A 24,833-nucleotide genomic window follows, 5' to 3' on the forward strand; every position below is an offset into this window, starting at 1 on the left:
AGCCTACAGTCAGTTCTGTCTTTCAGTCATTTCTGCTTACAGTGAATTCCTTTTTACAGTCACTCTTACCATCCGTTTCCTCTTGCAGTCAGTTCTTTTTTACAGTCTGTTTGCTCTAATAGTCAGTGCCTTATTACAGTCATTTTCCCTTTACAGTCAAGGCCTACTTCCAGTCATTTATCTCATAAAGTCAGCTCACTGTTACAGTTGGTTCTCTTTTCCCTCTTGGAACCACTTCCATCTTAGTCAGTTCCTCATGTAATGATTTTCAGACCAATCAGACTGTTGGATGAAGTTTGTTTTCCCCTTGTTCATGTTCAGTCAACAGTAAAGTTTGGGATTTGGATGCAAATTTGATGGTTGTCTATTGGACTCTAGGGGAAGATTGAGACTCATTAAAAATTTACGGTCAGCCTTAATAACGCCTGTCTAATTCAGAGAGATATGTGGTAGGTGGGGGTGCTCACCATCCACTCACTCGATGTACTGCTGCTGTCGGGTGTCTGCCCTTTCCTCTCCTCCATCCTTCTTTCCTTCCATCCTCATCTGTCTTCCTTTCCTTCATTCTTTCCTTGTCCTTCTGCCTATGGGTAACTTTACACTCCCTCTTCGGACTTTCTTTTCTTCATTCTTTCCTCTTCCTTCTGCCTGTGGGTGACTCTACACTGAGTGACAAGCCAAATGGTTTCCTGTACACCAGGAAACCATTTACTACGCTGGGTGGTAACCATATAACCAAATTTTGGCGTCTGGTGGTCTAGTGGGTAATTATTGCACTCCAGTGGACTGAGCCGGTGAAGGTTTATATCCAAGGGATGGTTGGGGTTGATTGCTCATGTAATGCCACTCAGGGATGAGTGAGGCTGGTCACTCTCATCTTAAATGTCAGGACCAACTGCCTAGCTCCGGGCTCCTACGCTCCTCATGGGGGAATGTAGGATTGGATGATGATGATGATGATAATTCAGAGTCATTAACTTTAAGCCTTTTTCATCCTGTAATTCATATTTTCATTTTCAGGAATAACAAGAGGTATGGATTGTTTCACTTGGTACAGTCTCCTTTTTTTAGACAGTCTTTAAAAAAAAAAAAAAAAAAAATGTGATTTTGTAATAAAAACAAGACTTCTGATAATTCTCTTCCCATATTTAGTTGTGACTGTAGTTGGTAAATGACCAAATTTTGTGTTTGCTTATTATGTCGTCATTATCAGTTATTTTGTTCGTTGCACACTTCCATAATAAACTATTTACCTAAAACTCATCAGTATTTGCAATATGAAAGGCTGGGTAGCAGCAGCAGCCCTGAGGATAACTTGCCAGTGTGACCAAGATGCAGAAAGACTGGGTGAGAGGGATTACTGTACTAGTATGTCTATGGTTGGTGCTTGACCACTGATTATAGTGTACAGTAATGAAGTGGAATTCCTTGGTACTTATGTGTATATGTCAGACCCATCTGGCACGCTACTTCTAAACTGTCCTCACAAACTAAATTCCTGGTACTCAACAAGAGTACTGTTACATCATATAAAGGTTACACTCACACATCATTTGATGCTCACCAATGTCCATGAAAAGCCATATCAGCATGAGCCAGTGATATGTGTAAATGTTAATGGGTTGCAGCCATGGCTACCAGGTATCCACACACTGAAAGAAATCATCTGGTGGTAGCAAGAATAATTCCCAAGTTGTCCATTGCCTGCATTAACAAGCCGTAGTTTTTACTTTGACATTCTTATCTTGTGTACCAGTGCCCATATGGAGAGCAGCGTCGTGTTGATGAGTCTGGATGTGAGCAGTGTTCATGCTATGACCCATGCTATGAGGTGACCTGCCCCAACCGTACTCAGTGTGCTATCCAGCTCGTCCCATCTCAGACCAACCCTGGCGAGAGTGACTACCAGGCTGTGTGCAGGAGTGGTGAGTTTTAGAGCTGATACAGTAAGACAGGTTAGATTAAGTAGAGCTTGAATGGTACACCACAGCAATTTACTGATGAATGAACAACTTTTTGGAGAGAGGTGACTGACTTGCATTAAGGTTAGGTTGATAAGTCAGTTTTGATGAGAATTTTCCTGGCTTCCCATGCTCTTGATGGGGCCAATGCAGGATGTGAGGAGTTGTAGAGGGGGGAGGGGAGTGAGTGAATGTGTACATGCATACTTTACCTTATGGCAGTGCCATATCTCTGAAAATGTTGGTGACCATGGGTTGCCATTCCTCTCTGTTCCGGTCAGCTGCAGCAACCGAGCTGCCATCCATCCATCCACCACCCCCAGTGCTCTTCACGAGTGTGTCCATGTACTTCTCCATTTGTTCACCTCTTGCTCACTTCCCTTTCAATTTGCCCATTAGACAGCAGTTTTCCAGGTGTTGTCGTCTCATAACATGTCCTAGAAACCTCATCTGTCGAAGGCATAGTTTTAATCAACTCTTACCTTGTTCCCATCATTGCTAGTTTCACTTTACTTGTCCTCCTCTCACTCTGCAACACCCTAAGTAACCTCCAAAACCACATATCCTTCATCTGTAGTCTCCTTTCCAGCATTTATGTAACCGTCCATGTTTCACTACCATAGAGCAGGTTGGACCGTAGATATGTCTTCACTACTCTTTTTTTTCTCTCTCTCTCTCATTTCTGTAGACATGCTGACTTGACATCCACATCATCTTATCAAATGTTTGTTCTGCTAAATTAATCCTCTTTCTTATCTGCATCTCACATCTTGCCTATGATGTAGTCATGCAACCCAAATACCAAAACATCCAGTTGCCTCACACTCTCTTCCTTTTGTACTTTTTTTTACACCATGGAATATTTATTTTCTTCAATATAACCATTACCTCTGCCTTCTTTCTGTTTATCTTCAGTCCTCCTCTTTCGCTTGCCGTATTCACTTCTTCTACCAGTCTCTGGAGTTTGTCTTCTGAATGTTAACACTCCTTCCACTGACTCCTACTTCTTCCAGCTCATTACTCGCTTTCAATATCTATCTTTCTATCAGTTTGTCTATTGCCAGACGCCTTAATCCCATAAGGGGTGGCCTCAGACAAATCGCCTCCATGTTGCCCCATCCTCCTTCATTTCACTGCCCTCCCCCTCCAGCTTACACCCCTCTCTCTTACATACCTCTCCACTCCATCCCTCCATCTCATCCTCATAAGAGGTGGCCACAAACGATCACCTCCATGTCACCCCATCCCCCTTCATTTCAGTGCCCTCCCTCCCCAGCTTACACTCCTCTCTCTCACATACCTCTCCACTCCATCCCTCCATCTCATCCTCATAAGGGGTGGCCACAAACAAATCACCTCCATGTTTCCCCATCCCCCTTCATGTCATTGCCCTCCCCCCAGCTTACATCCCTCTCCCTCACATACCTCTCCACTCCCTCCCACCATCTCATCCTCAGCCACCCCCTCCCACTCCCCCCCCCCCATTTCACTCACAGTTTCTCACTCTTCATCCTCTCCACATGGCCAAACCACCTCTCTGTATTTCTTCTAACGCTTTCTGTCACATCCACATCCACACCACAATATACCTTCACTTCTTCATTTGTCAGTCTGTCTCTCCATGTAACTCCACATGCTCCTTTCAGGTAACTCATTTCCATTGCTCTCACTCTTGACTTGTGTCTGCCCAACAAGGTCCAAGCTTCACTTCCTTACATCAGAGTTGGTATCACAATATTATCATGCAGCGACATTTTTACTTCCATGCCTACTTTCCTATTTCTTATCACAGCTTTCAAAGAACCAACCTCCTTTCTTCCTTGTTGTACCCTTTCAAGCACTTCATCCTCCAAACTTCCATTCTTACTCATCACACTATCCAGGTACTTAAATGCACTCATTTTCCATTTCCTCATCATTCAACCTCATTGTACAGTACATTCAGCAACTTCATTTCTCTCAGCAACCATAACTTTACAGTTCCCTACATTCGCCTTTCGATTCCGTTTTGTACACACTCTCTCCCAAACTCATTCACCAAGCCCTGCAATTCCCCTGTGTCATCACTTAAAAATACTGTGTCATTTGCAAACAACAAAACAGGAAGTTTCCAAATGCTGCCCTCTCTCATTAGGGCCACTCTAACATCCACTGCATTGCCTTGTGTCTTCTTTATAATGCCATCCGTATACAGATTGAACAACCATGGAGATATAACACATCCCTGTTTCAATCCAGCTTTTCAGATACAAAAATTCACCCATTTCACTATCCATACGCACTGCAGCTTTAGCACCTTCATACATACTCTTCACAGCATTCAACAGCTTCCCATTTACTCAATATATATTCTTAGTTTTTTCCTTATTCCTTGTCTGTTCACTCTGTCATAGGCTTTCTCCAACTCCATGAAGGCTGCATACAACTTCTCTCCCTTCTCTGGAAACTTTTCCACTAAAGACCTAATGATGAATATGTGATCTACACAACCTCTTCCCTTCCTAAAACCTCCTGGTTCAAATCCTACTAATTCCTCTTATTTTCCTAATTCTGTCAGTAAGTATCCTACCATATACTTTGCCAGTTACACTAAGAAGACAAATGCCTCTATGATTACCACACACTTGTTTTTCCCCTTTTCCGTTATATGGGAGAATAATTATACCTGACTTCCAATCCTCCAGGACTCTACCTTCCTCGCAGACCAATTTGCCCATCTTCCATATCCAGTTACTACTATCTCTCCCCCATTGATCATCATTTCACCACACACTCCATCAATTCCTGGAACTTTCCCCACTTTGACTTCCTTCTTTGCTTCCACTACTTCCGTTCTACTGATCTCTTTCTCCCTTCTCACCACCCTTCCCAGCCATTCCCCAGCCACTTATACTTGAATTACTTTCATTTTTTATTTTTAACATTTCCTTAAAGTGTACTTACCATCTGCTCACATTTTCTCCCTTCTCCACTATCAGTCTACCCTTTTTTTATCTTTCACTCCCTTACTAACTTCTTTATCACCCTGTCTAACTCTCTTTACCTCCATCCAGAACATTTTCTTACATTCCCTCCACTTTACATTCAGATTTCTTCCAAGTCCTACATCCACTGTCTTCTTATTCTCTCTTACCAGTCTTTTCACCTCTCTCTTCCTTTCTACTTATAACTCTCTCTTCCGTCTCTGAACTTCCTCCATGCCTCTGCTTCCCATCCATGCACTGCATGATTTCTTCTTTCACAGCACAGCTTGCTTCACCTCCTCATTCCACCATGCTGTTCCTTGCACCCCCTTTTGTCTTCTCTTCACCCCACACACCACCTCACATTCTGCACAAATTTCTTCTGTGAAAATCTTTCTGTGGATGTGGATGTGGTTGAGAAGATTAGGAGAAATACACTGAGGTGGTTTGGAGAAGGGAGAATGAAAGACTGACTAAGAGGGTGTATGTAGGTGAGGTGGAGGGAGGGAGAGGGAGGGGTAGACCGAGGATGAGGTGGAGGCATGGAGTTGAGAGGTATATGAGGGAGGGGGGGGGGTGAGTTGGAGGGAGGGTAGTCAAATGGTGGGTGGCAGAGCTACTTGGAGGCGTTTTGTCTGCGGCCACCCTTTGCGGGACTAGGGCGTCGGGCTATAGATAGATAGATAGATAGAAAATCCTTCACACATCTTCCACCTCCTCCATTTGCTCCAAATCATATTTACCCAATTGCTACTCCACTTTTCTTTTGTATACTGCCTTTTTTCCATCCTCTTCCAACCTTTCTACCCTCGTTGTATGGACTTCTTCCTCCTGACCTTCCCTCCTTCTATTCCTCCGTTGCACTTGAACTTTGACTTTCACCACCACCAAGTGGTGATCAGAAAGTCCACGCTCCCAACCTCTGTATGCTCATGCATCCATTACATACCTTCTCCTTATGTCATCCACACACACATAATCAATCATTGCCTTCCACTCATTCATTTCAACACCCACCCTTCTCATCACTCTCCATGTATACCTGTGGATCATTTTGTGCCTAAAGAGGGTATTGGCTGTCACCAACCCCCTCCCCACACAAATGTCCACTAGAGCACTGCCATTCTCATCCACATCTGCAGGCACACCCCACTTACCAACTACTCCATCATATCCCCATATAATGCAAAGAGATCTGGTGACAGCACACACCCCTTTCTCATTGTTCTGGCACTCAGACCAGCTTCCATTCATCTAAACAGCTGCTTTGTGACTCCAGTACGGTTTTGCAATAATCTGAAATCTTTCCAGTCATCGATCTCCTGTAACTTCCTCACTAAATCACTTTGTCAAACTGTGTCAAGAGCCCATCATAAAAAAAAAAAAAATCTGTACTTCAGTAGCCCACTCTGCCAGTGTCCTTAACACCAGTACAGAATATCATTTCTCTTTCCTTCATCTTCCACAAATCAGTATTAATATGCTCCTCTGCTGTTTTGCTGCTGATCTTCATTCTTATTATCTTCTTTGTCACTCTTAGTCTTTGCATCTACATATTTTCACCAGCCTTATCTGATCCACCCTACTTTACCCCCATTTAGGGTAGATATTGTAGTGATCACTGTACCATTGTTAGGATTTTCTTGAAGGACAGGCCTGGGAAATATCTTCAACCAGCAGGCAGATGTACATGAATACAGGAGCTAATGCAGTCTCCTAGTACAGTATCACATTCCATATACAGTATGTTACCATACTCTTGTTTGTTCAGTGGACAGTCCTAGAAAATCCCCCCCCTCCCAAGCAGTGAGCAGTGCAAAGTAGTGGATACAAGAGCACAGTTAGTTTCATAGTACCAGGTGCCTTATGGGTGGCCTTAATTTTTCAGTGGACAAGCCTGGGAAATGCCCACAGGTCAGTGGGCAGACATATGAGTGTGAAGTTGAGTGTGAGAATGATGCCGGCTGCTATGGGGACAACAAGTGTTGCTACGATGGCTGTGGTTATTCCTGCCTTGCACCAGTGAGGGAAGACACAGAGGCAGGCTACACCATTCCTCCTCTCGTCACCACCCCTGAACAAGGTATTGTGTGTGTGTGTGTGCGTGCATGCATGCGTGCACATGCCTGCATACATATGTACATCTATATATATATATATATATATATATATATTTTATGTTGGTTGTATCAATAGACATGTTCATACCTTGTCTGTAGGGACAGAGGAGAGTGAAAACCACCAATATTTTCCCTGCAAATTGAAAAAAGTGACAAGGAGGGACAGGAATGGCATCCTTTATAAAAACTCATCCTTGCATTTCCCCAATAATGAAGTGACCTTTCTGCTGAAGACTCGACTTCCAAACAGCCTCATAGCTTTGATGCTTTGGCATTGAGTGTCTGTGATTCAGCAAAATAAAGTTGTTAGGCAGTAGGTGGGATTTAAGTCAGAATTATTTTGGCCATGATAAGGTTATTGATACCACTATTAACACTCAGGCTCCTATGACTCAGTCAGATGAATGAAGTATTGTGTTGTTGTGGAACAGAAAATTTAAGGTCTGAATTACGGTTCATCTTTAGTATGGCAACAGCTTTCTGTGTTTCATATTTGCTTCTGTCAGATTTTAAAAAATTCAGTTTAGATGAACCCCATAGTAAAGAAGAATTTTATGAATGAATTATCCAACCCTTTTAATACAAAAAAAAAAAAAAAGTAAATAAATGAAATAAAAAGTTTTACATTTTTGAGTTGCTGATGAATTAGCACCTGTTCTCCACCTAACCCTTAGACTTACCAATGATGACCTGGGTTGTCATGCATTTGTCAACCTCTGACGTCAGTATTACGACTTTGCCCGTCATCCAATGTAAACTGTAAAGAAATATTTAGGGAGTCGTCATTTTTGTTGGATGACGGGCAAAAGTGGGTGGAGCTAAGCCTGCCACAGCTGGTGCGTGCGTGCTCACTTGGTTTGCTTGGCTCAGTGTGTTGTGAGGTTCCTCACAGGTAGGACTGCTACGTATTGAAGCAAAAAATATTATTTCTTGAATAGGTTTTTGAGGGGCGAATATTTTTTTAAAGGACAGTGTAACTCTTTAGCATGTCAGCTAACTTCTACTCACTTTTTTTTCATTTTATTTTGTATATATTGTCTTTTTGAACAATGTACGACAGAGCAAAAGTCTTCATCTTCAGAATGAGACCAAAGTGGCCTTCTATGATGAATAGTAACTTTCCTAGGAGCGTTAGAAGTAAAATATCTCTGCGCGACTGTTCTGAAAGCTCTTGAGCAAGAGTTACGCGCCACAGCCAGAATTTACGCTCACCCCATTACGGGATGGGGTTAAATTGTTTATGATTAATTATAAAGTTGTTTTAAGTCAGCACTGTGTGTGTGTGTGTGTGTGTGTGTGCACATGCTTTCTTTTAACCCTTCATTTATGACCAAGAGCAGACTTCACTTTAAATTGTTTCACTAAGAATAGCATTTTGTCTGTACATCCTAGACATTAAAGGTTCAAATTGTAAGTGACTTAGAAAATTTCATTACACTTCTTTCTTGGTTATTTATTTTGCACATTATAGCTCAGTTTATTTCAGTATTAAAATTGTATAAATGAGATATGAGACTGAGTGTAAGTGCTAAGGAAGAGGTTGTGCAAAGTCTCCAATGCCACATGGAAATATGACTCAAAGTGGTGACCATCTGTGTCTACAACTTTTCTGAACTGTCAGTTGGTGAGCCGGCCCAAATCACTGAGTTTGATGAAGAGGTGAGCGGTGAGGAGAGTGATGTGGTGGAGTTGAAGTGTGTGGCAGAGGGCAGCCCACCTCCCACCATTACGTGGTACCGAGGACAATATCGTGTGAGTACACTTAAGAATTCTATATATTAAAATGAGTGCATAAAAAAGTTCTATAAAGAATAGTGTTGTTAATAAGTTTTGTGAAAAATATAAGGGTCAATTTTTAACATTTACCTCCTTTTGCTGCCTTTGAGGTGTGGGGGATTGATGATTGGCTGCCTTAGTCCAGTACATTTAAGCGTACATGACTAGGTTACTTCTCATGGTGGCATTACATGATCAAAAAACCTCCAGTCACCTCAGGGGGATAAATCTTTTGCAAGGGTCTCACTCTGAGTGAGGTGCTCCAACCACTATATCACTAGTCTGTTTTTTAATGATGTAATAATGTTGATATAAGGCTACCTTCAGATGACTCTGCACTGAGTGCTAAGCCTAAGGGTTTCTTTTAGCCAAGAAACTAGTTACTGAGTTGGAAGTACAGTAACTGTATAATCAATAAATGGACAACTGGTGGTGGTATAGTGGGTTAAGGCCCTCCAGTTGCTTGTGATCCATGAAGGTTTACAGTCATGGACTATTTGAGGTTTATTGCTCATGTAATGTCATTTAAGGGTGAGGGACTTATCACTCTTCTGTAATATGTATTTGAACTGAGTAGCTTAGTTATGGGCCCCTGTGCTCTTGATGGGTCAGTAAAGAATTGAGTGATAGAGAGATATAATAATGGTAATATCAGTGTCACAGGTTATATTTCAGGTGAAACTGTGTGGATGAGATGAAATACGAACTTTTTTTTTCTATCAATGTGAAATACCTGTATAGCAGAAGCATACCTAGAAATATTTGCCTTGGCACCCAAAGCCAAGAATTATTATTATTATTTTTTTATATGTCTGACTCTGGGCACAGGCTTCACAGCCAGCTCTCAAGGCCCAGCAGTCCTTCTACATATCATACACCTCTACATGTCACCACTTCAGCATTAATACCCATTGTCCATATTGAATACATGCTAGAGTTGTCTCATATAGGACTGGTGCATTGGTATTAGCCTGGGTATTTTTACAACATGTCAGCGGGTCTTCTGGTAGAATAGTAAAGTCTGATTTAATTAATTCAAATCCTTAAACTGTTCCCTACTCCAGCAGGGATTTTAACCTGGGTCCGGTAGGACTGCAGGCCACTTCTCTATTGATTGAGCCACATTACAGTCTTGAACTTGACAGTTTTGCTGTAACTCCTTTCAGTCCAGTGATTCCCCCCCCCCTACCCTGAGGTGATTCAGTTCAGGTTTGGAGAGCCCATAGTTGTGAAGGGCTGATAAAAGCAATATCTAACCTCTCCACTTCCAAAAGTCTCCCCCATTTGGAATAAAATCTTGTGGAGAGAGCTAGAATAACAATAAAATGACATTGGATTGAAGAGGTCAGATTAATCTGTTTTTCCTCTAAACAAAGCCAATATCTTTCCCATACCAACAGATTGACACAGAAAGTGGGCTCAGCAGGTTCCGAGTGCTGCCCTCTGGCTCGCTGCAGGTGGTCAGTACTGAACGGAATGATGCTGGCTCGTATTCCTGTGAGGCAGCTAACGGTATTGGCAATCCAGACAGGAGAACAACACAGCTGATCATTACTGGTGAGGGCTTGGAGTGTGAAGATGAAGTATAATAGCTCAAAGATTGAGGAGACTGGTAGTGCTTATAGTAGCTTGGCGATTGAGGAAGAAGGTAGTGCTTATAATAACTTGGTGGTTGAGAATGGTAGCCCATATAATGCAGTAGCTTAGCAACTGGTGAAGAATGCACTGTTCATAATAGCTTGGTGGTTGGTGGGGTTGGTACTGCTTTGAGCATGTGGAGCTTTTTGAAGTACTGTACAGACAGTCTTTGTTTTAAGTCAGGGATGTGTTTTATTTATTTCCCCCCCCCACACACACAATCAGTACTGTAAATTAGAGGAAATTGGTAAACCAACTCTATAGGGGAGCAGTGGAACTTTAATTTGTAGTCTTCTTGTAATTTCCTGTGAACTTCAAGGAGGGGGAGGGGGGGGGAAGTGACTTATAACAAAGACTGATGCATGGTTGAGATCATGTAGGGGAACTGCTGAGACTTGAAGAACCTGTAAAAGCTTTTTAAAGTGAATAAGGTTGCTCAAGATTGCAAGAGAAACTTGTCAAAAGGAAATTGTGATACTGAAAGGCTTAACAGTTTGAAGTGTAATGACTGAAATGAAACTTTACAAATTAATCACACTGTTTGGCCGAGAATCGATCTCAGGCCCTCGCGCCCCATACGCACACACATTACCACTGAGTCAAAGAGAGGACCCTCCACTTTACCTCTAGGCAACACAGGCTTTATAGACCCTGTTACATTACTCTTTCCTACCTTTGGTAATTAATTTGGTGGGTTGTCTTTAACACTTGCAGAATGAATATCATTTATTTATTCTTGTTGCCTCCAAATGATTTTATTCAGCTTAGGAAAATGAATAAATGTATGGACTGAATGAGATAATAGAAGTGGAGGAATATACACAGTGAGTGACAGACTGGAAGAATGTATTTAATCCTTTTGGCCATTTTGTGTGCGTGTGTGTGTGTGTGTGTGTGTGTGTGGTAGGTGGGGGGCGCTCACCATCCACTCACTCGATGTAGCGGTGCTCTTGGGTGTCTTCCCTTTCCTCTCCTCCCTCCTTTCCTTCCTTCCTCTTCTGTCTTTTTTTACTTCATTCTTTCCTCATCCTTCTGCCTACTTTGCACTCCCTGTTTTGTCTTTCATTCCTTCATTCTTTCCTGTTCCTTCTGCCTATGGGTGACTCTACACTGAGTGGCAAGCCAAATGGTTTCTTGTACACCAGGAAACCATTTACTATGCTGGGTGGTAACCATATAACCAAATTATGGCATCTGGTGGTTAAGTGGGTAATTATGGCACTCCACTTGGATTAAGGCAGTGAAGGTTTATATCCAAGGAGTGGTTTGGGTTTATTGCTCACATAATGACACCCAGGGATGAGTGAGGCTGGTCACTCTCATCTTAACCCGCCGCGTGCCAGCTATTTTTAGCCCTCTGGGTCACCCCAGTGCTGGCCTTTTTTTTTTTTTTTTTTTTTTGCTAAAATGATAGATTTTGATGTGGAAACAACGAATTTCGCCATTAAAATGCTCACTGAGGCTAGGAAATGAGTTTTTATTGAGTCCTGCATACTCGTGTATAGGTATAGCTGCCCTCACACTCACCACGTATGTGAGAGAAAGCCGTTTTCTTAAGGTATACTCAGGTATTTATGGTGGGAAGGTATAGCAATGTTCAGTACACTTTTCTGATCACTTATTACTTCAGTATCCATCACAGTTTTGCGTCTTTCTCATTGTCAATGCATTATCTTACACTCACTTAAAGATAGGTACAATCTGACGTCATTACATACAGTCCTGGCACTTACAAGAAGGTATTTACAACTTGACTTCACTATATAGTCCTTACACTTACAAGAAAATAATTACAACTTACAATTACATGAAGATATTTACAAAATGCCTTCACTATGTACAGCACTGCATGAGGCACACAGGCAGAGTGAGGCAGAGCGAGCGTGAGGAGGGGAGCAAATGAGTGTATGGCCTTGACAGTCTGGGGGATGGTAGAGGAACAGTTACCTTACATGCCTGCCAATTTTTACCTGCGAATCTTGAAAAATGCAGTCACAGTGAAGTTTTTTTATTTTAGACCGTTTTAAAACGGCACTGGCACTGGCTGCGGCATTATGTCAGAACATTTTAAAACAGCACTGGCACGCAGTGGGTTAAATGTCAGGACCAACTTGCCTATCCCCGGGCTCTTGTGCCCCTCATGAGGCAATGTAGGATTGGATGATGGATGGAATGGATGGATGGATTTTTTTTTTCCGCTAGATGATTGCTACAAGATCTGGAGAGACCTTTCAAATGGGAGGGGTTAGGTAAAGCCATCATTAACACCTTCACTGTGAAGAGTCCATCCTGAGTTGAACCAATTGGAGTAGTTTAGTTGTGACCTAAATATAATGAAATACACATCATTGTAGTTGTTGTCGTGGCCTCTGGCTCATCTGGACATGAACCTGGTGAACTACAGGCATCCCTTTTTGGCAACATCATTGTCATGAAGGGGTTAGTGAATGAGACAGTGGAAGAATCTGCATGCTTATACAGTAATAAATAAAATGTAGAGTGTAGGAATGCATAAAATGAGGTAGCAGAATGAAAGACTGCATATGAATAATGAGGTCATTCAGGAATGTATGGAATGAGTAAAATAAGAGGGCTGAATGACTGTTAAAAGGAAATATGTGCAGAAGGTTAGGATTACGAGGTGGAGTCAGGATTCTTGATACTTGGATGATGTGTGCATGATATATGGTTCATGCCATGGGCATGGTCTTGATAATTTGTCTGTCCTTGTAATTTATCCTTTCCTTGTAGGTTCTCCTCTCCCTGTTTCTGAATCCTGCCTTACCCATATTTGGGTGGGAAAAAACAGTCAGGATGATAGATGATGGAGATTTTTACAGTAACTTGTACTGATAACATCTGGTTATGGGTTCTTTGCATTACTGTACTATATACAGTATAAGGTAATGATGCCTCTTCTTTTCCATACATATATTTGGAACCTTCTCACTCTGTTTATTAGTGGGAAATAGTTATGTCGGCAGTAGAATAGTGGGAAATAGTTATGTTGGTAGTAGTATTAGTAGCAGCAGTAGTCAAGTAGCAGTAGTAGCCTAGGTAGTAGTAGTGTAGTAATATTAATAATAATAATAATAATAATGATAATAATAATAATAATTGCTTGCAGATAGCACAACAGTAATAGCATGGGTGGTGAAATAATATGTAATGCAATGTATTACAAGTGGTTATGTACTTGTAACAATCTCTTCCAAACATTTATGCACTAGTTATTTTTAATCAAGTACTGTATAGAACTTGAAAGCGTAAGAGGAAATGCTTTGAGATGGTTCAGCCACATGAAACTGGGATGGTTGGAAAAAGATGAGTGGTTGACGAAGAACAAAGTGGCGGGGCAAGGTAGGAGAGGGTATAAAGTGTACTGTGTCATTGGTAGAGCATGCTGGCGTATCCTGATAAAGATACTTATCCCCATTTCAGCGTAGTTGATGACCAGGTGTTGTCATTTGGGAGGGTTGATTTGACTAGAAACAAGGGAGACTCATTGTTATCATTAATCTAAGGCTTATCAAATCTCATGCGTCCATGACAAAAATTCAAGTTGTGTGGGTACCCCAGCTCCATCAGATGAAAATAAACCAACTATAGGAGGAGGGGCCATCACTTGGGAGAGACAGTAACTGGAATAATCTTGTTGAGGTCAGCCCTTACAGGATTTGACATAAGGCAATATATAGATGATACAGAAGTAATGTATATGTAACTGTAATAAAGAATGACACTACCCCACAAGAGTTGCAAGAGCAACATAATTGGGTGAAACTCAGTAGTGTGGATGACTTTTGCCTGTTGGATGTAGTATAAAATTTAAAGGCTTTAATGACGAGTGAATGGATGTTTGACTAATTTCACTAGGAACTGTGTCGTGATGGATCTCATGCATTTGGTTTTTCATGTGTCTCAGTTCTGCCCACCTCATTCATTGCTGAGAGATGAGGGTAGCATGGTGATGATGTTTCTAGTCATGTTAAAGATGCACAAGACTGAAATTAATTAGAGTGGAGTCTCTTTTATCCAAAATTCATGGGACTTTCAAAGTTTTGTTTAATCAATTTTTTCGGATAAAAGATACTGTAATAATATGTAGGATACAATGGAACAGTATCGTACTCACTCATCACCCATTTCTGGCGACGTCCAGCCCACCACCACCACCAGCACCCCAAAACCCACTCAACCATCACCAAAACACTTAATACACTGTAGTAACTACGTATGTAACTGCACTTTGGTAACTGTAATAGAAACTGTTAATTTAAATAAATCTTCACTTAAATAAACTTAAATAAATCTTAACCAAAACAATTACGTAATTCACTGTAAGCAATTCAGACAAAGTCTTAAACCTAATTGTTTTTTCATATTTTCTATTTCCTTATTCAATCATTTCCACATCATCCACATCATCTCCCACATCATCCAAATCTTCCGAGGTGGTGGATGGGGGATGGTGCAACCAATGCTCGCTTTAGTGACTAGCAGAGCAACCATAAACTAACACTAGTGGCGTGAAACAAGCCGACTGTGTTTGAATTTTCGGATGGATTTCAGATTTTTGCGGTTAATCAAAATGAGAACGTTTTAGTAAAACTTACGGTTAATGGCATATTATGGTTAAAAGAATTTTGGATGAAAGAGACTCCACTGTATAATGAATGTAATACGTACGAGAGATAGAACTGTTTGATGGAAGTGTAACAAGTGTTGCTGCAGTCAGTGATAGCTCAGGTAAGATAGAACAGTTGGAGAGTGAGGTAGCAAGTGGTATATGGCCATTAGTAAATCATTGCTGGTGAAACTGATCTCATTGTAGACATTCCTACCTTACTTTGCACTGCTTCTTTGTCATCATTGACACAGTAAATAAAAGAAACAGTTACTTTTCACCTATATTTTATTGGATTGTGAAGTACATTTCCACAGATACAGTATTTGCCTTTAAGGATGCTCACCCAGTTAACTGAGTAGCAGCATGGGGATTACAGTTGATTAATATCTTCATTTCTGCTAGTTTTCACAAGTGTAATACTGTAATGTGTCACATAAAAATTTGTTCACAGTTACCTGATAAACATGAATACCATTCTTCACTCTTAAATTTTTCTTACTTTGATTAGAAAAGTATACTTGTGAAAACGAAGCTTAATTTGGCATGGTGGGTTATTTGGTGGGTATGTGTGGAGGGGTACTAACCTCATGGCCTGGCATCCCAGACCCCACCCCTAGGGAGGCTGCTGTGGTGCCATGGAACCCTCCACAGCTCGTCACCTCACTTGGCAATCCCACCGTGGTCTTCTGTCGGGCTATCGGCTGGCCTAGACCCTCAGTTACATGGTGGCGTGCAGATAAAATGCTGCCACTGTCTTCAGAGAGATTTGAACAGTCTCGTGATGGTTCTCTGAGCATACGATTAGTGACACTCAGGAGCTTGGGCCCATATACCTGCCATGTATACAATGGCCAGGGCCGTGCCACTTCACAAACAGTTGTCCTTAGAGCTTTTGGCCCTGTCCTTAATACCTTGTCCAGAGACAGGGAGTTTCTACAGTTCCTGGTTGATCCTCCCAAACCTCCCCCAACCTCTCCTCCTCCTGGCCCTCCCACCACTCCCTTCCCAGCCATCCGGCCAGACCAGCGCCCCTACTGGCCTCCCTATGCTACAAAAGAGCCTACTGATGAAACCACTCTCGCTCCATCCACTGTCACTCCATTTGAGTACATAGGTGAGGTCTTGCACGTTGTCCTCATTTATACAGTTCCTCACTTCTATGTACAGGTAGTAACATGCTGATACAGTACATGTACTGAACTTGCATATGTGAATCTTCTAATTATTTTTTTGCACTTACATCACTGCTGTAGCACTCAACATGGAATGCTTTAGGTAAGCCAATAATTATTTCATTCAGAATGATGCTAAGTTACGTGTAGTATATCTGATTCCATAATTATTTCACAGTATGGTACAGCATAACTTTTCTTGTTTGCTAGAATTAAAAGCTTTTTAAAGTCATAAATTGCACCATATAGTTCATGTATCCCTTATGCTTGTATCATTACTGCCTGCCTCCCTTACATACTTCACCCTACCTAGCCATAGATATATTTCCCCCATCATAATCTCACCAGACCTCTTTTCCACCATCTGACCACCAATCCTGCTCATGCACTGCTTTATTTCCATCCCCTCTCCTTTGTTAACTGTTCTTGTTACAGGCAGTTCTCATTTCAGTACCGTATGTGAGGGACAGGTTCCCAAATATCACAACTTTTTCATGCAGATTGTAATGTTATCTTGGGGGTTTCTTTATAGGTAGCCATGTAACTGCAATAAGTCGTCTTTAGTTTTGCTGTGGACTTACTGCAAAAAGGAGCATAGAAGATGGTAGTTTATAATTAAGACACACTATCCATACCATCCTTTCTTCAGTATTCTCATCCTCTGTACCCAGATTAGCTTTACCCATTATATCATTACAGTTTAACATTTCAGCCTACAGTACTGTCCCTCTCCTTTACAACACTTCCATTCGTGCTCTCTCCTTGCTAATTATCTCTGATTTTCTAATTGTTTTGCTCCCATTAACTAGAGTCTTGCCATTTTCATCTCATCTTGCGGCTGTACTCTCTTTCTGCCCTGCAAACATCTTTTCTTGCCCCATCATTATAATCCCCTTTTTATAACCCTTTAACAGTAGTGTCAGTCTTTGTGTTTCATTTTCTTTTCCCTTCTTAACTTGCCCTCTCTCTCCTGTGCAATAATCTTTTCCTTTTATCACTACAACTTCAACCTCTTTTCCCATTCTGTGACAACAGTCTTGCACTTTCTGTCTCATTTTCCTCTCCCTTCAACTTCTGTCACCATTTCAATTAATTTCTTGTTCCCCTATCATCACCACTTTTCATCTTTTCTTCCCTCCCTGTAGCAGCAATCCCACTTTTTCTGCTTCATCATCCTCTCCCTTTTTAACTTACCCTCCCACATTTTTGCAACATTTTCACCTGTACCCATCATTATCATCACTTTTCAACTTCTGTTTTCACTCTTACCGTCTCATCTTACTCTGCATTTTCAACTTACCCTCCAACCATGTTGCATTTTCACTTGTAGACCCTCATCAGTAACATTTTTATTTTCACTTTTACCCCAGCACCACCATCACTTATCAGCTTTAGTTACCACTCCTTTATGCTCATCTCCTTCTTCCTATCCAGTGCCAGTGCAGGCAGAAATTAAGCTCAACTCGACGAAATTCCCACCCTACACATCTGTTGAAATACTGTGTGAGGTGCGAGGATTTCCCACACCCACAGTCACCTGGTCCAAAAATGGACAAGATATCGAGCCCTCGGAGAAATACCAGATTGATGTTGAGGGTAAGTTGACTAAGGAGGCTTGTACATTTCTTGCAGTGTCAAACTACATGACCTCTTGTAGTTAACCTCTTTATCTGATGACATACTTTTCATTTTACTTGTATTGTGGCTACCTCCAGATGATTTCATTTAGATTATGGAAGATCTTTTGTATTGAAAGTGTTAGTGAAGACAGTTCAAAAACTCTTTCTAACTTATTAAAATTGTCGGAGGATGGCAGTAGTAAAATCACCAAGAACATCATCATAGTGAAAGAGTTAAGAGACTGAAGTAGTAATCTGTTGTCTGTAAGAACATGAATTTGATTCCAGGTTGAGGCAGTTTCATAACTTGAATTTTGTGAATGTAGGCTTTACTGATCTGCAACAAGACCCACCCATATGTTCATAAAAACACCCCACCAATTCCTCCAAACCACTCCTGAATGAGATGGCATTAGCATGTACAGTACAGTATTTGATATGAACAGTGGGTATTGGTGCAGAGGTAGCAACATGTGAAGGTGTATGAAACATGGCAAGGCTGTTCGGTCTCAGAGAACAGACTGCTAAGTTTGTACTGTGAGTCATACCCAATAAAAACAAAGTCATGTTTTTTCTTAATTTTAAAGTACAGTTCCTGGAATTTTCAGAATGGACATTTTATACCCTACCCACATACTGTATTGAAATTTGTGTTTATTGTGAAGAACAGTCAGGTCAAAACTTTTCTTCACAGTAAAAACATTTTCAGTGTATGGGTGTACTGTATTTCTTTATTGTTCATCATCCTTTCAGTACAGTGACATAATGTTAGTTTATCCTTGCTACTACTTGAAAATTTCATTCAGCCTAAGAAAGGCTTACTGAATTTGAGAGGTTTGATAGCCTGTAGGCCCATTTGTCGTGGCCATTCCCTGTCCAGGGGTTCACAGGAGGGAGCAAGTTAATGATGATAGTGATGATGATGGCGATGATAATGAGTACCAGTATATGCTTAAGTAACCATTTCACTACCAGATGTCTCCCCTAAACTTATTAAGAATCTTCAGTAGGTAGCAAGAATAATGTTTGAAAATATACATTGTTGGATTGAAGGAGTTAGTTAATTGTGAGGATTTTATATTTGCCCATGTGGGGTGGAGCTCATTTTTTTTGAAGGTGTGAATAATTATGAGTACCAGTAATTATATGTTTGTCTTATCAATGAGTACTGTACTTCATTGATGTTTTTCATGTATTTGTATGTTCCTGTTATATTTCTGGATCTTACTTACCTTATTTTGGTGGGAGATGGGTCATCCATTCACCTTATGTAATGTTTCCTACTTCTTCCTTCATGTCAATCATTCATTTTCTGTGTCTGTTCCCCTCTCTTCTGTATCTCCCATCCTTCCTGTCACTTTTTATTACTCATCATTCAGCTTCAGGTGGCCTACACTGAGTGACAAACAATATGGTATCCTGTAACTCAGGAAACCATTTACAACACTGGGTGTCAGTCATATAGCCAAATAATGGAGTTACAATGGAGCCTACTGTGGTGTCCCTGTTAACTGGAAGGAGAAATGCAAATGTGGCATCCTCCCAGGAACCAAGCCTGCACACTAATCTCCATACCTTGCCACATCAAGGTGCTGTTTGTTGCATGGGAACATCGGTCCCTACACAGGATCGCCCTGCAGGAGCAGTTGCCTGCCTGCATTTGATGGGTCCCCTCGATCAGACAGACTAGGGTAGCACAACAACATATATACTTATATTATAATCTATTTGACTGGCCTGTGCACCTGAGATGTATGGGACAAATAGGGTGTATTTGATTCGTGGCTGCTAAGTGGCCGCTGATGATGTGATTGAAGTAAATGGAGGCATGTAATGTAGTGCAACATGCAGACGTAGGTGTACACCATGGGGTGGATATTATAGTACAACATGCAGATGTAGGTGTACTGTACAATGTGGGTGGATGCAGTGCAACATGCAGACATGGGTGTACACTGTGGGTGGATAATTTACTTGAAGTTTCACTTATCTTTTTATAAAACTTTTAAAATCAACTTTAATTAAAGCTGATTTTGACCTCTTTAGCATCAAAAATTATTCCAAATTTAAACTAGCTGGTTATATTGCAGGCAGTTAAGAAATATAAATATATTTGTGTTTAAATAAGAAGAGCTGTAGGTTTACATCATTGATAGCCAATCAGCAGCTGTGAATCAAACATACCCCACTCGCCCCATACATCTCAGCTGCACAGGTCAATCAAATTGGGTATAGTGATAATGATGGTCACTTACAGTTATCTCTTATTCTGACATCTGTCCTTGTATTTTTCTGACTTAGTGTTATCTTTTTTCTGTTTTGGGGTGTTGCCCACCCAATTTTTTTTCTTCTTCTTCTGGGGAAAAAAAATTATGATGATGATGATAATCATGGTCATGGTGATGATGGTAACATGATTTTTCCTACATCAAACTTTTTCTCATCTCAAAGAACACACACTGGTGATCAATGATGCCCAGCCTGATGACTCTGGCCGCTACTCATGTCGGGCTGAGAACCTGTTTGGCAAAACCAACAGCACTGCTGAAATATCCATCGAGGGTACGTAACACAGGGTGTCAGACCTGTGATGGGGTTTGAGATATGTGCGTGGGTTTGAGAACTGCGTATAGGTTTGAGAACCTTGTATGAGTTTGAGAACTATGTCTGGGAACTGTGTGTGCATTTGATAGTTGTGTATGAGAGTGAGTGACTTTAAGAGCTGTGTGTTCAATTTAGATGTGTGTATCAGATCTGCATATTTGTTTTAGAGTTGTGTGTGAGTTTGATAGTTTTCCCCCTTATGTATTTTGTCTTTCATTGATTTATGGATCCTACATCACCCAATCCTTAGATGGGGAAAAAAAAGTTAGTATAATGACGTGTGGGTTTGAGTACTGTATATACATTAACTGTGTGTGGATTTGAGAGCTGTTTTTGGCTTTCAGATCGGAGTTTGAGAGTGGGAAGTTTGTTGGGGGTTGGGGAACTTATGTGGGTTTGGATGTTTTAGAGTGCTGTGTGGGTTTGGGTATTGTGGAGTGCTGTGTGGGTTTGGGAGCTGTGTAGGTTTGCAAGTCTTCATAATATATTACCTGTATAGACATTCTTCCTAGATATTAAGTCCATGGCAAATGACAGAAGTCTTCCTACTTGGGTTCCTTGCCACTGAAAAAGCTGACTTGATAGTTTTCCTTTCATACTGGCAAGGTTTGAAACAGCCACTTTCATTCTTGCACCCTCCAAATGATTGTATTTAGCTTAGGAATAATCCTCTCATACTGAAAGGATTTGTGGTACAAAAAACATCATAGAGAAAGGATTAGAAACAATCTCGTTTATACCTACTACCTCCAGATGACTTCCTTTAGCTTAGAGAAGGTTTCTTGTAGTGAAAAGCTTGTGTGCTGATAATACAGAGGACTCTTCTGATAGCTGAACCTTATCATATCCATCACCCCAACACATCCCAAAAGGTATCTTTTTTCTTTGGACACACTGCAGACACATCCCATATGCACAGTACAGTACATGAGTGCTTATAAAACTCTATAGTTCAAGCTTGTCAGATTTCATCCTTCAAAAAGGTACAATGACACCATTAGGGGTGCGATGTCTGTTCAAAAAGTGCCTGACCTTAGGCTCTAAAAAAAAAATATCTAACCTGTTGAGCTAGGACACTAATCCTCCTCAGTGTAGCCATCTTCTGACTTGCCACACAGTCCAGCATTCTTTTCACTGTCTGAAATATTTTTCAAAGTCAGTTTTCGGTATTTTGTGCAGAAACAGTCTCATTTATTCTTGCTAACTCCAGATGGCTCTCTTTAGCTTAGGAAAGGCTTCAGAGAAAATGACATAAGCTAAAATAAGTTACATCTGTTTTATTTCCAGGCACTTATGTCCACCCTCTCTGCACGGACAACCCGTTCTTTGCCAACTGCCGCCTTATTGTGCGGGCTCGGTATTGCACCAACAAGTATTATGCACGCTTCTGCTGCCGCTCATGTACTTTAGCTGGTCAGCTGCCCTCACACGGCCCACATCTCAGGATTCCTGCCCCAGAGTACAGCAGTAAGAAGAGAAGGAAGTAGGAGGTTCATAGAGAGCAGTTAGTTTTACAGGGTGGTATGTACAGTGCACCCCCTTAACACTCACCTGTTGGTGTCTTGTGTTGTGGGGATGGCTCAGTCTACTGGTGTGAGGAGTGCAAACAGTTTGGCTGCATTATAAAATTAGTAATCAACCATGCACTCAGTGGATGTTAAAAAATCAGACATTGAAAAGTAAAAAACGAGTTATGGAAAGTAGAAAATTATACTAGGTAGACACTGGGTACACTTACCAAGCCATCCCCAGACACATAAAGACTGTGAGCTAGTGGCAAGGGATGTGCAATATATGGACCACCCTTTATTAGTGGGAGTTGTCTTGTAGCAAGGCTTTAGAAAAATATTACGTCGATTAGAGTATGTTGGATTTATGTTGAGTATTTTTAATGTATAGATTGTTGTGGGTTTTTAATAATCATTAGTCTGTTGAAATTTTGTAGAGTATCAATAGTTTTGTTATATCTGAGAGGTTGAAACAGTAGTGTAGTGTGGGGTAGAGCATATGTACAGTATTAAAAGTGTTGAGTAACATTTGTGTTGTATGATGAAATTTTTCACCAGTATGTTTCCGTCTTTGCGGGTTTCAATTCAGTGGTATTTTTGAGGAAAATATTTCTTTCATAATTCAAACAAAAGGCTAGGTTGGAAACAACAACGTAATTTATTCCACAAAACTACCAGTATCAGAAATGCAGTGATAATAGTATGGCTATTGTAATATACAGTGTTAAGACAGCAAGATATTCTTTATTCTCAGATTACTAATACATAATTTGAGGTAAGACACTTATTTAACTTATAGGGTTTTCATCTTTCTTTTCTTCTCCTCTGCAGTGCATCAAGACCTGTATTTTTGTCAGCTTAGGAGGCTTTCCATCAGCTTTTTCTTAGAGATTCATATTCTGTAATCCACCCTTATATTTCTATGCATGATTTTTGTATACCAACATTTTCTTTGAAAGTTCTAATGAAGTCCACTACAGGACTGGACCTTCTTCGTAGAAAGGATTAATGATAACATTATTAACATTCTCAGCCTCCTGTGACTTACTCATTTAAATAAATTAGTCTGGCATTATACAGAATAGATAATAGAATTATCCCAGCCATGAGAGAGATAACTGACAAAAATAGTATGCCAGGAGACTGCATAGGCTGTCTTGGATTTGTGGCCACCTTTGCGTCTCTCTCTCTCTCTCCTTCCATTAACCAATTTCTCTATATTTTCTGTAGCTATTTTATGGTATGTCTGGAGTATCAGATTAACCTCTACAGTATGATGATGTCTCCTCTGTTTTATTCTTGCTACTGGCAAATGGCTTACTGGTAATCCTGTGTTAAGCAGGGTTTTCCTTCAGCTGAATAGAATAGGTAAAATAGTCTGGTGGTAGCTAGAATAAAATACCTAAGTTGTCAGTTGTACAGTAAAGGATTAATTCATCTTTTCAAACTGGAGAGGTTAGAAATAGCTTCTGTTAACTCTTTCAAGACGAGGCCTTACCAGGTTGAACAGAACTGTATGATGACAAAAAGATTAAAGTAAAATATGACATCATTGCACTAAAGGGGTTGAGTCTAGTTTTAAGTTGTACAGAATAGATGATTTTTGTTAATGAGAAGCAATTGCTTGCATTTTATTAAAGGCAGGTAACAACATCATACCTTAATATTTTCTGCAGTTTACAATATACAGATCCCCATAAACTAATACTGTACAGTATTTGCCATGGAAATGTTTAACCCCTTCCATACAGTGATGTGGTATTACCTGTTAGTCCTCAGGAATGTACTGTAGTTAGGATTTTTAAAATGGGGTAGCCAATGGGAGGCCAAATTTAATTATGAGGTTGCCCAAGGAGAACTTTTTATGGGGATCTAGGGGTATTCCTTTGAAAATTTGGAGTGGCCATGCTACCCAGGCCATTGCTCTGGTCTTGCCAGTTACTACCACATGATTTTTATTCAACTTATGGAAGATATCTTGTAATGAAGGGGTTAATGGAGGCTGTATTTAACTCCTCTAGTTCAGAAAGCCTCCTGAGCTGAGTAAAGTCATATTGTGGTGGCAAGAATAAATTAAGCTAAACATACTAGAGCTGAAGGGATTAAACATGGAGGATTATTGATATTAGCTTAGCCACCTGTACATTTGTGTGACTCCAGAGTGCAATTAGGCTTGTATATAGATACTGAAGGCGAATCTGATTCTTAGATATTCAAGAGAGCTAAAGATGACAAGTCTGTGTAGCTTATTAGAGAGAATACAGTATGTGAAAAAATATACTGAGAGCACTGGCAGTTGGGTAAATAGTAGTACAGTAGTAAAACCCAGTCCTAAGCCCAAATTTACAAGCAGACATACAGTAATATCATAATCAGTTACTGGTCATAACTTAGATTTGTTTTAGCAAGCAGGACAAGTAAAGAGGAGAACAGAATCTTTCTATATCTTTCATTCTGTCTGAAAAAAAGATTGTACTTATGACCAGGGTTTAAACATAAATGCATTATTGAATGAGACCCCTGTACAGTATTACCTTTTGTGAAATGCAAGGTAAAAGCAGCCATTCCTCTTTACCCCCCTTTGAGGTGTAAGGGCTTGAGTAGGCTACCTTAGGCTGTTACATTTAAAGATAGATGAGTAGCCCATTCGCCTTGGTGGCATTACATAAATTTTAAAAACTCATATATTGGAGATCAAGCCTCTGCAAGGTTATCAATCAGTTAGGGTGTTCGGATCATTAAACCACCAGGTGCCTATAAGTGTAATGACCATGACTAAAGTGGCCTGGAATTTAGTGTTCATTTTCTTTAAAGTATACAAGGTAATTTTTTTGTTGTAAGT

General features: G+C 40.6%; 1 protein-coding gene across 1 annotated transcript in view; it reads left to right on the plus strand.

Annotated features, from left to right (window-relative positions):
• The window catches only part of LOC145393698 (papilin-like), a 131,508-nt gene extending 107,711 nt beyond the window's left edge, over window positions 1–23,797 (plus strand). The window contains exons 39-47 of the mRNA XM_080267745.1: window positions 1,757–1,925; window positions 6,813–7,007; window positions 8,666–8,796; window positions 10,221–10,377; window positions 15,693–16,202; window positions 17,695–17,856; window positions 20,331–20,441; window positions 21,771–21,922; window positions 23,504–23,797. Of these exons, the coding sequence (XP_080123871.1) occupies window positions 1,757–1,925; window positions 6,813–7,007; window positions 8,666–8,796; window positions 10,221–10,377; window positions 15,693–16,202; window positions 17,695–17,856; window positions 20,331–20,441; window positions 21,771–21,922; window positions 23,504–23,587 (1,671 nt within the window). The 3' untranslated portion in view covers window positions 23,588–23,797. The remainder of the gene's footprint in view (window positions 1–1,756; window positions 1,926–6,812; window positions 7,008–8,665; window positions 8,797–10,220; window positions 10,378–15,692; window positions 16,203–17,694; window positions 17,857–20,330; window positions 20,442–21,770; window positions 21,923–23,503) is intronic.
• The last annotated feature ends 1,036 nt before the right edge of the window (window positions 23,798–24,833 follow it).

This window comes from Coenobita brevimanus, chromosome 25, assembly GCF_032717465.1.
Source record: "Coenobita brevimanus isolate Jiangsu-jjx chromosome 25, ASM3271746v2, whole genome shotgun sequence".
Classification (NCBI taxonomy): domain Eukaryota; kingdom Metazoa; phylum Arthropoda; class Malacostraca; order Decapoda; family Coenobitidae; genus Coenobita; species Coenobita brevimanus.